The 16,756-nt window shown below is 43.3% G+C and overlaps 1 protein-coding gene across 2 annotated transcripts in view; it reads right to left on the bottom strand.

Moving 5' to 3' along the window:
• CARMIL2 (capping protein regulator and myosin 1 linker 2) overlaps positions 1 to 16,756 on the bottom strand; it is a 121,605-nt gene that overhangs the window by 86,409 nt on the left and 18,440 nt on the right. For both annotated transcript variants that reach the window (XM_053449731.1, XM_053449732.1), the window contains exons 3-4: positions 11,164 to 11,554; positions 5 to 124 (exon numbers count right to left, since the gene is read on the bottom strand). In XM_053449731.1, coding sequence (XP_053305706.1) covers positions 5 to 124; positions 11,164 to 11,554 — 511 coding nt within the window. The remainder of the gene's footprint in view (positions 1 to 4; positions 125 to 11,163; positions 11,555 to 16,756) is intronic.

The raw sequence follows: 16,756 nt of genomic DNA, 5'->3' as shown, positions 1-16,756 counted from the left end.
TCACCTGCTTTTTCTTCATTTCGGATGATAAGATCCGTGTAACACCAATACGATGTAGCATGCTGTGAACTCTGTGCTCAAATGTGTTGCAAACATCGTCATCGTTTTTTCCATAATGTTTTTTCTGAAATAAATTAAATAAATAAATGAGATTTTACCATTTTCTTAGCAATATACAGAAATCAGTATTAAAAAAGGTTTACTTTTAATTGTAATGCCATCTCAAGCTGTTACGTGTGTGTGTGTGTGTGGACTGTTACAGTATAATACCCATACAATATTTTATATAACTACATATTATTTAACTATGTCACTAGAGGAACGGGTCTGCTGATTACTACCATCAATCTGCAGCTCCTGTTCTTTGCATTTTGCCAGACAAATATAAAAATCAAGGAAAGGAATTTTATTACTTTGTGTCAGGAACCACAAAACCAGATGGAGATGATGTTTAATCACACCTTTAATGATAATAAAAAATACAAAATAATAAACAGTAGCAGAAGTCATGGACTTTGTCAAAATACACAGCCAGGGGTCAGATGCAGCAAGGTCAGAAGCCAAGCCAGGATAAGGAACCGGAGTGTGAAGTTAGCCAGGCCAGGGTCATACACAGGAATACAAGAACAACCAGAACAGGCTTGGAAATCAGAGACCACACAAGGACAGAGAGTAGCTGAGCCTCTGCAGCTAAAAAGCCAGAGCACAAAAGGAAAGGAGCTGGCTGATTAGCAGGTAACCAGGGGAACGGAGGAATGAATGGCTGCTAGTTAGTATCAGCTGAGGTGCTCCTGTTTGCTGAAAAGAAACAAGTAGTGGAGCGGGGAAGGGTGAAAAGCCTGACAGTGGGAAACATGCATTGTGCACTAATAATATACCGTATTTCCCCAAGTATAAGACGCTCCCTTGTATAAGATGCACCTTAATTTTGGGGGCCAAAATTTAAAAAAAATATATTACATAAAGTTATTGTACTGGCTGCCTGGGCATGATATCAGTGTGATTGGTGTAAGCTGCTAGCAAATGTTAGCAATCGTACTCCTATCATACTCAGGCAGCCCTGTGCCCCCTACACACAGATGAATACTAACACACACACACAGATACATACATACATACATTCATTTACTCCCCCATACCTGAACTGCAGATCATCTGCTTTGCTCGTGCAGGAACAGGAACTGAGCGGAGGCATGTAATGCCATGTGCATTCACGTGACTCCACTGGGTTCCTGTGTCGCCGCGGCAGATCAAGAGACGCTGCTGAGCAAAATAGGTAAGCAGCATGTCCCCTTTTTAGTAAAAAATATATATATATATATATATATATATATATATATATATATATACCACCACTGTATAAGACCCAAAATTTTTAGACCCAAAATTTTTCTTATACATGGGGAAATATGGGGTAATTGGTAATCCTGTTAGTTGAAGAGATAGAACCTTGCTAAAACACACAAAGAGGTAGCCATATGGAAAAGTGCCTCATTCCCACGGTTAAGTATGGTGTCTCAATATCAACAGATATTAAATGAACACCTGACTGCTTCTGCCAAAAAGATTAAAATGGGTCATGGTATCCGGCTTCTAGCAGGGCCAAAACATATATTAAAATCAACACAAAAAACTGACCATAAAATCAAGGTCCTACCATAGTCATCCCAGTCCCCTGACTTAACCCCATGTAAAACCTGTGGGGTGAACCGAAGAGGAGAGTCCTCCAGCATCGATATCAAGATCTGAAGGATCTAAAGAGATTCTGTATGGAGGAATGGTCTCAGATTCCTTGTCATGCATTCTCAAGCCCCATCAGGCATTGTAGAAGATTTGGAACGGTTATCATTGCAAAGGGAGGTAGCACAAAATATTGACTAAAAGGGTGTCAATATTTGTGGCAAACATATATTTAACATTTTTTATAGACCTGTGTTGTGTTTGCAATTGCCTGATATCCAGGAAAACAGAGTATTTTTGTGTATTGTTTGAAGAAAAGACCAAACAGCTAAACAATAAAGACACATTTTTACAGCCTTTTGTGCTCATATTTATCAAGGGTGTCAAGTCCATCAAGTTTGACCCTTACAATTGCCCATATCTGTTCATCCAGAAAAAAAGTTGTCAAGAGCCAGAACCAGGATAGATTTCCCCCTGTCACTTCCAGTAGCACAGGAGATGGCTCCACCTATCCGAACAGGGCAGGAAAGATTTAAACCCCTTTACCCACAGTTCTTTCCTGCCCTATTCCGGGTAGGTGCAGTCATTCCCCGTTTGTTGTTTTTTGAGCTTGTGGGACGCTCATTTTCCCCGGTGCTGCTGTCCCGCTTTGAGTAGCGGGGAAGCTCTTTGTCTTTCCCTCGCTCCGATCCGTGGCAGGATCACTTTGTCGCGGCAAGGATGGGGTTAATCGGCGCAGGGTCTGTGGTGGGACCCCAGTCTGCCTTACCTGTTAGCAGCCTTTGGACAGGCTTGCTATTTTCTGGACGCCGGGGCTCCTCTTCTCTCTGCCAGCCATTCCGGCAGATCCACTCTGACGCGCTTCCGGGGTTCGACACAGGCTGCCAGGGGGCACCTGAGGTCAGGGCTTCAGCAGCTGGAAGCAGCTCTCAGATCAGAAGAGATTTTTGCGGTTCTGGTTAATAATTTTCCCGCACTTCTGGTAAGGTTTTTCTATTTATTTGCTTATACTTCTTTTGGTTTGCAGTTGACTTCTCATGAAGAGTCCTGGCATCCTGGTTTTCTGCTCTGGTGTATTTTTTCCTCTTAGCCCAAGTAAGGTTATGAGTCCATGGGAGTTTCTCTGCTTCTGTTTTATTTTTTATATTTTAACCGTCTCCTGTCCAAGACAAGCATTTTGCCTGTAAAAATTGTAAGCCTACTATACCTGAGGCCTCTAGGAAATTTTGTTCATCGTGCCTGAAAGCCAGAGAGGTGTCCATTTCTGATTTCAAGGAGTGGATGAAGGCTGAGCTCCAGTCCACTTTTCAGCAGATCCCTTCGGGCTCCCTAAAGGACTGATACCTGGAGGAACCCAAATATCCAGAAGAGGGGGAGCTCTCTGAAGAAAGCTTTTATTTTTCCAGTAGAAGAGGTGGAGAAGCTGGTTACTGCAGCGAGTGTCGCTCTAGAACTGGAGAAAGAACAGCCAAAGGGGAAAACAGATGTTTTTTCTAGGTTCTTGTATAAAGCCCAAGGCTTTTCCAGTCCATGAAGCCTTGAAATCTATTATTACTTACCAGTGGAAGGCACCTGAAAGAAAGCCAACATCTCTAAAAGAGTCTCTGAGCTGTGTTCCTCTCCCAAAATAGATGCTCCAGTGGCCACAAGAAGATCCACTATTCCGTTGACGGATTCCTCTCATTTTCCGGATCCCATGAACAGGAAGGCAGAGGGAGCAGCTAAGAGACCTTTTGAAGCTTCAGAAGCTATTTTTAAACCGGGGATTGCGGCGGCTTCAGTAGCCAGGACTAAGCGCTTGTGGCTCCAGCAGATTGAGGAAGATATCCTAAGGGGTGCAGGAGAAGAAAAGGTTCTCCGGGGCATTTCAGATGTGAAGAGTGCGGCTGCGTTCTTGTGTGATTCTGCTAAGGAATCCGTCCGCATGGCTGCTAGGGCTTTTGCCTTATCTGTAGTCTCCAGAAGGGCTCAATAGCTCAAATCCTGGTCAGCAGACTCAGCCTCCTAGTCAGCAGACTCATCCTTGTCTAAGGTAAAGACAAATAAGTCGATGGGGCCCAATGGGATACACCTCAAGTTAATGGGAGTTGTCCCAGAGGATTGGAAATTAGCGAATGGTGTGCCCATTCACAAAAATGGCAGTGGGGAGGAGTCGGGCAACTACAGGCCAGTACGTCTTACATCTGTGGTGGAGAAATTAATGGCAACTATGTTAAAGGATTGCATTGTTGAACATCTAAAGTCACACCGGTTTCAAGATCAAAAACATTATGGGTTTACCTCAGTAAGATCATGCCAAACTAATCGTATTGATTTTTTTGATTGGGTCACTAAGGTAATTGATGGTTCAGTAGACATTGCATATCTGGATTTCAGTAAGGCATCTGACACTGTCCCACATAGATCCCAATATTGTTGAATGGATTAGGCAGTGGCTGAGTGACAGAAAACAGAGGGTTGTAGTCAATGGCATATATTCACAGCAAGGTATTGTTCCTAGTGGGCAGGGGAGGGCTGGCAGCCTAAGGCCTGAGGGGCAAGTCTAGTCAAGTGGCCCATTGCGCCACCAAAGCGGCTGCGAGCGACATTGATAGCAGTCACTCCACTGGCGCCTAATGAAGTTAAAGCGGCCGGCGTGCACGCTCCGCGCCGCCCAATAGCCGTGCCTCAGCTCTTTATCCCACCCCTTTTAAGACGTGGGACGAAGAGCTGAGGAATGGCCATTGGGTCTGACTGCTGCATGATGCAGGGGCGTACCTAGAGTATTTGGCACCTGTGGCAGATCCTGTATGAGGCACCCCCACACACACACACTTTAAAACTGCATTGTTTCTATGGTTAGGCAAACATTGACAGGGGTACAGCAAAACTGTTATCATTATATACTGAGGCACACATTGACGGTGGTACAGCATAACTGTTATCATTATATACTTAGGGATTACGCTGTACCACCGCGTCAATGTGTGCCTATACTTTGAGCCAGACACTGACAATACTGCAGTACAACCCCTATCACTATATACTAAGCCAAACATTGATGTGGTGTAGGCCTAACACTTCAGTGACTGGCTTAGTATATAGTAGGGATGCACCGAAATTAAAATTCTGGACCGAAACTGAAAATTCAGCATTCATTTGGCCAAAACCGAAAAAAAAAAAAAAAGTTTAAAATACTTTATTAAAAGTAACACACCAAAATTAGACAAAAAAAAAATCAACAATATTAATATATATATATATATATATATATATATATATATATATATACACACATATAATTAACAGCAATCACAATCCTATCATGCCCAAGTTCTAGCATGTACTGGCTGACTTAGCATGATAGGCGTGTGATTGCTGTTTGCAACCATATATATCTATTAATACTGTTATTGAATTATTGGACGAAAAAAACAAAAAAATGATAACAGCAATCACACTCCTATCACGCCTAGACAGCCTCCCTATGCCATGCTATCCCCCCACACTTCCATGCAATCTGAAACCCTCCTTCACAAACATTCATCATAAACTACAGCACAACACCCATCACTCTCACACACTTACTAATATTTTCCTACCTTTCCTCTGGCACTGTCACTTTTCCTCCTCCTCTTCATTGTTCCTCTTCTTCTTCCTGTTCTGTGTCCTGTCCTTCCGGTGCGCGGAAGACGATGGGCGTGGCTTCAGTGTTGTGCGCCGGGATTTGACATCAAGTCCCGGCGCACAGCCACAGTTGCCGGGCGCACCGTTTTTGGAGGTGTGCCGGCACCCCTCAGTGAGCGGCACTCCAGGCGGACCGCCCCCCATCAGGTACGCTACCGGCACGGCGGCCAGTCCCGGTGGCAGCCGCTTAGTTTTTAACTTTGCGGCTGCCATGAATGTTCGTCTGCCAGCCCCCTGGCCAGCCCGCCGGCCCGGATTCAGGGCGGCCTGGGGGGCAATTGCCCCCCTGCCCAGTCCGCCCCTGCTAGTGGGGTACTTCAGGGATCCTAATTTGGACCCATTCTCTTTGATATTTGTATTACCGATATTGAAGAAGGTCTTGCTGGGTAAGGTTTATCTTTTTGAGAAGTTACCACCTCATAGGCCTTACTACTATCCTACTACGCCGAGCTACTGTGTACACTAAATTGGATGTCTGTGGGGTTTATAATCTAGTTAGGATTTATTCAGGGAATGAATGGAAGACTGCCTTCAACACTCGGGTGGTCACTGTTAATACACGGTCATGCCCTTCCGCTGTGTAACATCCCAGCAGTCTTCCAGAAGTTTATCAATGACTGCCTGAGTGATTTTGTCCGGCAATTCGTAGTAGTCTATCTGGATGATATCCTTATATATTCACCTCATCTGTCTACTTACTGTAAGCAAGTTTGTCATGCCCTGGTTCAGTCTTTACACTAAACTAGAGAAATGCTCCCCTGAAGTACGCAAGGTGACCTTCCTGGGCTACATCGTAACCCCGTAAGGATTTGAAATGCTCCAACGTTTTCTGGGGTTCACCAACTACTTCAGGAGGTTCATCCGTGACTATTTGAATACAGCACTAACAAAGAAAGGGTCTAACACACACTTTGGTCAACGGAAGCTCGTTTGGCTTTCACACACCTCAAGGATACAAGGACAAGTTCACTTTGTTAAAGCCTTGAAAACGAACAAAAATGGTATCCTGTCAGGTTCAAAATTACCATATATCGTGCCCAATCATCAGAGATTAAATCAACGGTTTTGAAATACCTGCTTATCCTGGTAATTGACCCCAATGTCATCAAAGCTATGGGATGTTGTAACATATGTAAGAAAGGTTACACTATAGGTAACAGTATTTCTACTTGTTCATTTTCTTCATTACCTAACAGAAAACCTGCATTGTTACAATATACTGGTTCTCGTCAATGTAGGACCCTTGCATTACATGTAATCGTACATTTACAGGAAGGACCACCATGACTGGAATTCCAGGAGCATAACTGGGACCCCTTCTGCTTCTCTGCATGTAGGCATCCTCTATGTCAAACAAAAGTAGCATGCACACATGCTGCAGGAAATCACAGGGTCATGTGATGGGAAGTCATGTGACCCTGCACATTGTGAGTGGGTATGCAGGCAGAGACTTGCTGTGAAATGGTAAACTGCTCCAGTAACAGGTAAAAGCTGTACTGTTTATTACATAGCTAAGGATCAGCAATTTAGCTATGCAATTATTTAATCTCTTTATGCTAAAGTGTGATGTGTGTGTGTAATCATCAGCAGTATCCATGGAACATTTACCTAATTTAATATATGATGACAAAGTGAGGGAAATACAACAGCAATCGGGGGAGTTCCCATTGACTGGCACCGGGAAACACCCCCCTTTAAAGGAAAAATGGGCGGGGAGCAGGGCGTGTCAAGACCCCGCTCCCGCCACCCAGAGGATTTGGGTCTTGACCCGGAGAACCGGAGGAGCAGCACTCACCTGGCAATCTCCGGGTCAAACCCGGAGAGTTCCCAGGTATGGTCATCAGGTTGTCTGATTTTACATCTGCGTGACTAAGAGTAGTTAGTGTGGCAAAGCATGGTCTGTATATGTGACCATCTTAAGAGGTTGCAGAGTTTGATGGAGAGTTGAATGATGGTGTGCATTTTATGTGTTTCATAACTAAGAGGTCCCTTTAAATTTTCTTCAAATGCTCATGACCCTTTTCCCATGCTGAACACATCCGTGACACGTGAAGTACTTACCAACCAGTCAGCTGCAGAGCTGGATAAGGTTATTGCATTTTTTGTTTACTTTTAAAGAATGCAATAATCCATCTACCTGTACCATAAAAAACACAATCCTACAATTGATTTATCAATGGAAAATGGAAATAGGTAGACTAAGACAGATGAGCTATATATTGAAATGATGTATAAATTGGTATAAATGCCACAATTTGTGTCAATTTAATGTTTTATATGTGTAGATTTTTTTTATATTTATGTAATATTTAAAAGCACATACAGTCATGAAGTAATCTGATACCTAAAATACCGTATTTGCCGAATATAGGGCGCTCTTTTTCCCCCCACTTTAAAGACTTAAAGTGGGGGGGCGCCCTATAATCGGGGTTTAGCGCAGGAATGCGCAATTCGTATTGACCGATGATCGGAACATGCAATTCCGGGCACCGGGCAGGCAGCAGGGTTAGGATCCAGATCCCCTGCAGCGCTGCAGGAGACCTGGATCCTACTCTCCGGCGGCCGTGGATGTCTACGCGATGCGCTGAGACAGCCTCCCCTGCCAGCACTTGCCACGGGGGGAGTGCCGGCACGGGAGATTGTCTAAGCGTAAAGAACCTCTGCTGCCGGCATGTCTGCTTGCCGGGACTTCCCAAGGGGCACCCACGGGGGTGCCGGCAAGGGAGATTGTTAAAGCACATCGAGCAGACGTGCCGGCAGCGGAGGTTGTTTACGCTCGCATCGCCGCAGCCGATGAACGTCTGCGCAATGTGCTTTAACAATCTCCCTTGGGAAATGCCGGCACCGGAAGTTGTCTACGCATACCGTGCTGATGTCCCCCGTCGGCCCCACTAGACACCCGGGAGTCTGCATTGGTAAGTCGAGGGGAGGGGGGGCATATCTAGGGAGCAGAGTGGCAGAACATCTTGGGGGGGACAGATTGGCAGCATATCTCGGGGGGGCAGAGTGGCAGCATATCTCGGGGGGCAGAGTGGCAGCATATCTATTCCACTAAGTTTTTTTTTGCAAGAATCTACATTTTTCTTTAAAAAAGCACCTTACTTTTAGGGCCTATAATCGAGCCAATACGGTACATTATAATTGTGAAGGAATCACATGTCCTCCTAATTCAGCCCCAGACATGAACATGATTTAAAAAATAAAAAATGTGGTATTGTAATTCTTAAAAAGGAATAAAAGCCCTGAAATGCAAAAAACTGGCAAAATATTTAACCCCTTAATGACAATTGCCGGTTCTGGCACGCCACGGAAAAACAAGTCGTTTACGACAAATGACGTGCCAGCAATGCCACGATCGGCACCAGGGGCCATGTCTGGCCCCTCCCCGGGGCGTCAACAACCGCCATACATTGTATGGCGGCGGATGCCCGTTTTAAAAGCGTTTAGGAGGCGATCAACGATCTCCTCCTAAACATAAATGGTGTCGCTGGAATGCCTCGATCAGGAGGCATCCAGCGACACCAAACACTTACCTGGAGAGCGGTCACAGCAGCAGCTGCCGGTGATCTTCGCCATCAGCAAGATGGCGGCGGCCCGGGAAAAAAAATAATAAAGATGAAAAAGTTCGCTAGACGGTCTCCAGACCCTCTAGAGAACTCTGGCTCCACTTGCAGGTTGAATACAGGTACTGCATTCAACCATGCAAGTCAATGGAGCCCAGCTTTCTAATCACAGTGTGATTAGTAAAAATAAATAAAAAAAATAAAATAAAATTAATAATAATTAGAAAAAAATAGTAAAAAAAAAAAAAAACAGTAAAATGTAAAAATAATTTCCCACAGATGTCACTATCAGGGGAACCTTCAAGTTGAAAAAAAATGTTAAAACATTTTTTTTTAAAAAGGCAAAAAAAATAAAATATATATATAAAAAATATATTTTTGTGAGCAAGTCCTAAAATTAGCACATTAGCTTAAAACAATTATCGCATGGAAAGAGTTAAAATACTGGCATATTAAATGCCCATGGGGTGTCTACTTTTAAAAAAATGTATGATTTGATGGGGTAAATGGAATTGGCCAGGTTCAACAATGTCCCAATTAACACAGGGGGAAGGATGGCCACACATCTAATTTCCAATTAGAAAAATGCACACGTACCAAATGTGGCCTTTTAGTTCCCCCCAAAAATGACAAACCCATTGTACTCAGGAGATGTTGCTGAACACATATTGGGGTGTCGTGTGACAGCGGCATATACCAGGAGCTGTAAATTCATACATAACATAGGTGTCTGGGGGAAAAATACACACAAAAGAATACTACTGCAAACTTTGAAAAAATTCTGGTGGTAAAATGTGTGCATGCAAAGAGTTAAAATACCAGCATTTAAAATACCCTGGTGTGTCTAGTTTTCAAAAATATATGGTTTTGTTGGGCACACTGAAATGGCCCGGCTCAAAGATGTACCAAATAGGGCATGGGCAGTGGATCCCCAAATGCCAAAGTTCAACATTGAAAAATGCGCATGTCCCAAATGTGGCCCTTTTGCCCCCAAACAGCCAGGCAAAATCATTCATGTGAGGTATCGCTGTACTCAGGAGATGTTGCCGAACACATATTGGGGTGTTTTATGATAGTGACATATACCAGAACCTGTTTATTCATACCTGAAGTAAAATGTGTGTGAAAAAACAAATGCAAAAAAATGACTACCACAAAGTTTGACAAAGACTGGTGGTAGATATGGTGTATGGAAAGAGTTAAAATGCTAGCATTTGAAATACCCTGGGGTGTCTAGTTTTCAAAAATATATGGCTTTATTGGGCATACTGAAATGGCCCGGCTCAAAGATCTACCAAATAGGGCATGGGCAGTTGATCGCCAAAGTTCAACATTGAAAATGCGCATGCCCCAAATGTGGCCCTTTTGCCCCCAAACAACCAGGCAAAATCATTCATGTGAGGTATCGCTATACTCAGGAGATGTTGCTAAACACATATTGGGGTGTTTTATGATAGTGACATATACCAGAACCTGTTTATTCATACCTGAAGTAAAATGTGTGTGAAAAAAACAAATGCAAAAAATATTACTACCATAAAGTTTGACAAAGGCTGATGGTAGAATTAGTGCTTGGAAAGGATTAAAATACTAGCATTTGGAATACCCTGGGCTGTCTAGTTTTCAAAAATATATGACTTGATGGGGTAAATTGCATTGGCCGGCTTCAAAGATACCCGAAATGGCACATGGGGGGAAGAATTACCAGATTTGGAAAAAATGGCTTTGAAATAGCAAAACGCTACCTGTACTTATTGCCCCATAATGTGTAGAAAAAAGCAAAAAAAAAACATAAAAACATTGGGTATTTCTAAACTCAGGACAAATAGTAGAATCTATTTAGCAGGTTTTTTCATTACCTTTTATAGATGAGTAAAAGCTTTTTCAACTAAAAGTTAGAAACAGTCATTTTTTTCTAAATTTTTCACCATATTTTATACTTTTTTTAATAGTAAATAATATGATACAATCAAAACAATGTCATCTAAAGAAAGCCCTTCTTGTCCTGAAAAAAAACAATATATAATGTGTGTGGGTTCAGTAAACGAGAAAGAAGAAAATTACAGCTAAACACAAGCAGCGCAGAAATGTTAAAACGGCCATTGTCACGAAGGGTACAAAAAGTAAAATCAGCCTTTGTCACGAAGGGGTTAAAGAGGACATTTGTAAACTTGGTGATAGGTTTAATGCTGAGTTGTGTTAACAGTGTGATCCATTAAAAAGCCATTGTTTCAATAGTAAATTTGATCTTTACCTGTTTATTTGCAAATGACTCTTCATCATCCCGTGAAAGGATAATCAGTGATTGAGATTTTCCTTCTCTTGAGTATCTTGGTTTGATTCTCCTTGCAGCATCTGGGGTCCATGTAGAGTCAACAACAGATCTTATCTCTGGAGATGTGACATCTTTGTCTGCATCCTGCCACTCTGCTGTCTCTCCACTCTTGCATAGGGGCCTCAATACATTTGCTGAACTCTGTTTCCTGCCTTTTGCAACTACCAGGTTTTGTTCTTTTTCAAACTTTGCGCTTTTGGCCGATCTTGGCTTTCTAAGTGCAAAAAACTCTCCTATCTTCTTTTTGAAGGTTCTTGATCCTGATGGTGAAAGTGTGACGGTTCCCGAAGAAACATGGAGTGGAGACTGGCTGTGAAAATGTGAAATGTTTAATTAACGTCAATATATATATGGATTGTTTGGCATACTAAATAATACAGCTGGAAATGCATTATCATTACGGCTACTAAGTAAGCGCTGGGAAGCTATGAACAATATGCTGTACAATATGGAAGCACCAGGAAGAAGCCGTCTGAACGCGTAGTGTGAACGTGCGAGCTGACACTACTGGAGAAGGAACTATACATAAGACTAGATGTCCTGGCTGTACCGCTGTGTCTGCAGTTAAATAAAAAACGGACTTGGGAGATCCCATTGAGTTCTCCACAGACTCAGCTCACCTTAAACACAATTTATACTGTAAGATTCTACTTTTCTGTTACTACCGTATTGGCTCTGATATAGGCCGCCCCCGTATATAGGCCGCACCCTAAAAGTTTGGTGCTTTTTTAAAGAAAAAGTTTTTCTTTAAAAAAGCACCAAAAAACATGCTGCCACTCTGTCCTCTCCCCCCGAGATATGCTGCCACTGTCCTCTCCCCCCCCCGAGATATGCTGCCACTCTGTCCCCCCCCCCCGAGATATGCTGCCACTGTCCTCTCCCCCCGATATGCTGCCACTTTGTCCTCCCCCCCCGAGATATGCTGCCACTCTGTCCTCCCCCCCCCGAGATATGCTGCCACTCTGTCCTCCCCCCCCGACTTACCAGAGCAGACTCCCGGGTGTCTTACGGGGCCGGAGGGGGACATCTATGCACATCGTGTATACAACTCCCGGTACCGGCACTCAGCGTAAGTGCCGGCACCGGAAGTTGTATACGCGTATCGCGTAGATGTCTTCCGCCGGCCCTGCAAGACACCCGGGAGTCTGCCCTGGTAAGTCAGGGGGGTTAAAATGCATCGTGCGGACGTTCACCGGCAACGGCGCATCGCCGCTGCCGGTGAACGTCCGTGCGTTGCGCTTAGACAACCTCCCGTGCCGATACTCCCCCCGTGGAAAGTGCCGGCAGGGGAGGCTGTCTGAGCGTATCAGACAGTAGGATGCAGGTCCCCTGCACCGCTGCGGGGGATCTGTATCCTAACCCCGCTGTTTGCCCGGTGCCCGGGACTGCATGTCCCGGGTGTCGGGCGCTAGACCCCGAATATAGGCCGCACCCCCACTTTAAAGACTTAAAGTGGGGGGAAAAAGTGCGGCCTATATTCGGGCCAATAAGGTTTTCATAAAGTTTATTGCCTTAACATGTGTCTCCATCCCCTTCATTTTCTCCTGAGATCCAATTCGTAACCCCTTCCTGGAGGGTCAATTTTCTACTGTGGAATCCGCTTTAGGGGTTGTCTGTGCAGATTGAGCAATTTGAGCAGAAACTGCTCTATTAAGGTAAGGAGCCATTCTGGCAGCTATATTTACTAACATACTTCATTTTATTCCTAAAAATTGCTACAATATAAGCTGTTTTATTTTATTTCATTTTCATCTCCCTGCTTGAGAGTCTGAAAACCAGAAAAGGGAAAAAAACATATATTGGGAATTATCATATTCTATTTTTTCATTTTAGATGCACCACTTATTTTCTTTATTTATTGTCTTTTTTCAGAACAAGAAGGACTTTCTTCAGATTTTTTATCATATGATTTCCTATAAAAATTAATGAATATGTTGAGCAATTGAAAAAACATGTTCATAGTTTATTTTAATTTTTTTTTTTACTTTTTTAAATATTTTAATCTACAAAAGCTAATTAAAAAAAACGCTAAAAAGATTCTAAATAGAAGTACAAGTGTTTTGCTATTTCAATTTGTGAAAGACAGGTCTTTTCAAACCAACCTATTAGCATTCTATGAAGAAATATAGATATGGGTGTGGCCGTAGATGTGATTTATCTGGACTTTGCTAAGGCATTTGATACGGTTCCACATAAAAGTCTACTCTACAAATTAACAGAAATAGGCTAAGGGGCAAATGTCTGTATTTGGATTGGAAATTGCTAACAGATAGAATGCATAGAGTTGTTGTGAATGGATGTTTCTCAGACTGTACGCAGGTATTAAAAAGAGTGCCTCAGGAGTCTGTCCAGTGTGCAATGCCAGCAAGCAGCTGCAAGGGCCAATGAGGTCTTGGCATGCATAAAAAGAGGTATTGATTCACGGGAGGAGGATATCATCTTGCCTCTTTACAGGTCAATCATAAGACCTCACCTTTATGCGGTACAATTCTGGGCACCGGTTCTTAAAAAGGACATTATGGAACTAGAAAAAGTGCAAAGGAGGGCTACAAAGTTAATAAGGGGATTGGGAGATACTAGTTATGAAGAGAGACTAGTTAAAATTAAAATTATATACACTGGAAAAATGGGGTCTTAGTAGAGATATGATATTATATAAATATATGCAGGGCCAATATAAAGAGCTCTTCGGTGACCTGTTCATTAACAGAAATGTACAAAGAACAGGAGGTCACCCTCTGATACTGGAAGAGCAGAAATTTAATAGACGATAAAGGAAGGGATTCCTTACTGTAAGGACAATAAAGGAATGGAATTCACTTCCTAAGGAGGTGGTGTTATCAAATACATTAGATATTTTTTTAGAAAGGCATGACATACAGGTCTATAAATAGAATTAATATTTTAGAGCTTCTTGATCCAAGAAGAAATCCGATTTCCTTTGGAGTCAAGAAGGAATATTTTCCCCTGATGGCAGAATTCGAAGTAGCTTAATTAGGGTTTTTTTTGCCTTCTTTTGGATCAAGAGTAGGAAGGTTAGTTAGAAGGGTTGAACTTGATGGACTTAGGTCTTTTTTCAACTTTATGTACTATGTAACTGTCACAGAGCTGGCTAGTCTGACCGACTACCTGTGCTGACTTGTGCTCCCTTAGCCTGGGACAACACTCTTTCCCTGGTTTCACAGTCACTAGCCGACACTCAGTGTAGGGTATTTCTCACACACAGGGCTGGATATATCCAGCAAAACACACATTGACATAATCAGGATATTGGGACACAAACCGCCCCCTTAATCTGCCTCCCAGAGACAACCGGGGCAAGATCAAGGTGAGGAACCCGATACACAGCACACAGGAGCAACCAACTAGGTACAGCGAAGTCCGAAATAAAGCCAAAGGGTCAGGATTGGAGATAGCAACGTAATCGTTTAATCGAGCCAGAGGGTCTGGATTGGAGACAGCAGCGTAATCGGTAACAAAAGCCAGAGGGTCAGGATTGGAGACAGCAGCGTAATCGGTAACAAAAGCCAGAGGGTCAATAACAGGAATCAGGAAGAACAACCAGGCATAGCTCTCTACGGCACAATAACTGTGCACTGAATGATTCTCAGTGCTCATTTTTAAATCTACCACCAGGGGTCGCCCTGCCCCCATGCGTGGTGACGATGGTGCGCGTTCCCCGCTTTCTCCATTTAGGAGTGAATAAGGAGAGGTGGGGGCGCGCGTGCTCTCTGGGACCGGCATCATGGCAGGAGTGGTGATGAGAGCAGCGTCGTGGGAGCTGGTACCCACAGTCAGCGGTTATTCCAGTGAGTTACTGCGCTGGGGGTTTCTCTGTGGACCCTGGCATAAAGGGATTGACAATACAATAGGGTCTCAACCTCCACTATTACTGCCAGAAATCAGTTCCAGGGATGGCCGGGGTAAATGTCTGTAGTGGTGGAACTGGGAGTGTGGGGGGGACTGACTTATACAATATTAAACTAAAACAATGGCGGTCACTCCCTGGTTGCAGATCCTGGCTGTCTGCCGGAGATAACCCCCACAGCAAGTGATGAGATGATACTGCTCGGGGTAGCCACAGAAGTCTTTACAAAGTCAGGACCCATTGTCAATAGGGAGGAGGCTGGTTGGCATCTTTGTGATTTCCTTTATTGGCCGTCACAAACGGTTGTCATCTTGCAGTTTGAAATACATATGCCAACCCGCTCTCTTTCTCTGTTCTTTTGCTGTATTTTTGTTTGTTTTGGTTCGGGTCAGGCAGCAGTGCAATTCACTGCTCCTGCCTATTACTGACTAGGTTTAGGTGTTCCTTTTTCGCTTAAAGCTTTCTTGATGTGTTGTGTTATTTACATAAATAAATTAGATACATTTAATAAATAAATAATTAAAATATTAATCATAAGTAATAATTTTTTAAAAAAATAATTACACTAAATTGAATATATTGATGTTTATTTTCTATTAATAAAAAATAAGAAAAACAACATAGTATATATATATATATATATATATATTGTGACAAACCCTGTAGCATGAGGGCCATACATGTCACATTTAGGGGTCCTAAGCACAGTCCTTGAGGATTGTCGAAAATTCCTCCAGTTCAGGTGGAAGGCTCAGTTATGGCAATTCACTTGCCTTCCGTTTGGGTTTAGTTCAGCCCAGTGGTGTAACCTGTCATGGCCTTTTTCAGGGAGTTAGGCATTCGTTTAATCATCTATTTGGACGATATTCTACTTATGTCCCAGGACCCGCTACTCTTACGGTCACAAACAAACTTCATCATGAGTTATATCGAACGCTTGGGCTTTGTGATCAACCAACAGAAGTCTGCTTTGACTCCCTCCCAGGTAGTTCATTTTCTAGGCTTCGAGGTGGATTCCGTCTTGGCAGTCTTACTACTCCCGCAGCTCAAGATCAACAACATAAAGAAGGAGCTGCGTCGGGCCCTGAAATTACAAGAGGTGTCTCTTTGGACTCTAGCTCTCTTCATGGGCCTCTTATCAGCATCCATTCAGGCCATATTCCCGGGACCACTCAGTTATCGTGCTCTCCAGAGATTGAAAACCCAACATCTGCACCAGTACCCATCATACGATGAGATGATCAAGATGCCGTCAGAAGCCACATTGGAACTTCGTATGGAGGCTTGGAATGGCAGAACAATTTTTGGGTGCCAACTGGATCTGATCTTGGAATCGGATGCCAGTCTCTCAGCTTGGGGAGCGGTCTCAGAAGGGACGGTGACGGACGGTTGATGGTCTCAGCAGAAATGCCTGTTGCACATCAATTGTTTCAAATTGATCACAGGGACGTTTGCGATAAAGTTTGGCGAAGGATTGTTCCAATTGTTCTCTTCTTCTCAGATGGACCACTTCTCAGCTGTCCTCTACGTAAACAAACTGGGGGGTTTGCGGTCCAAGATCTTGACCGAATTGACCAAGGATCTGTATCAGTTTTGCCTAGAACGAAACATCTCAATTCAAGCAGAATACCTTCCCGGGACAGA

The sequence above is a fragment of the Spea bombifrons genome, chromosome 10 (genome assembly GCF_027358695.1).
Source record: "Spea bombifrons isolate aSpeBom1 chromosome 10, aSpeBom1.2.pri, whole genome shotgun sequence".
NCBI lineage: Eukaryota > Metazoa > Chordata > Amphibia > Anura > Pelobatidae > Spea > Spea bombifrons.
The sequence above is the reverse complement of the archived record's forward strand: the minus strand, read 5'-3'. Positions and strand labels throughout refer to the sequence as shown.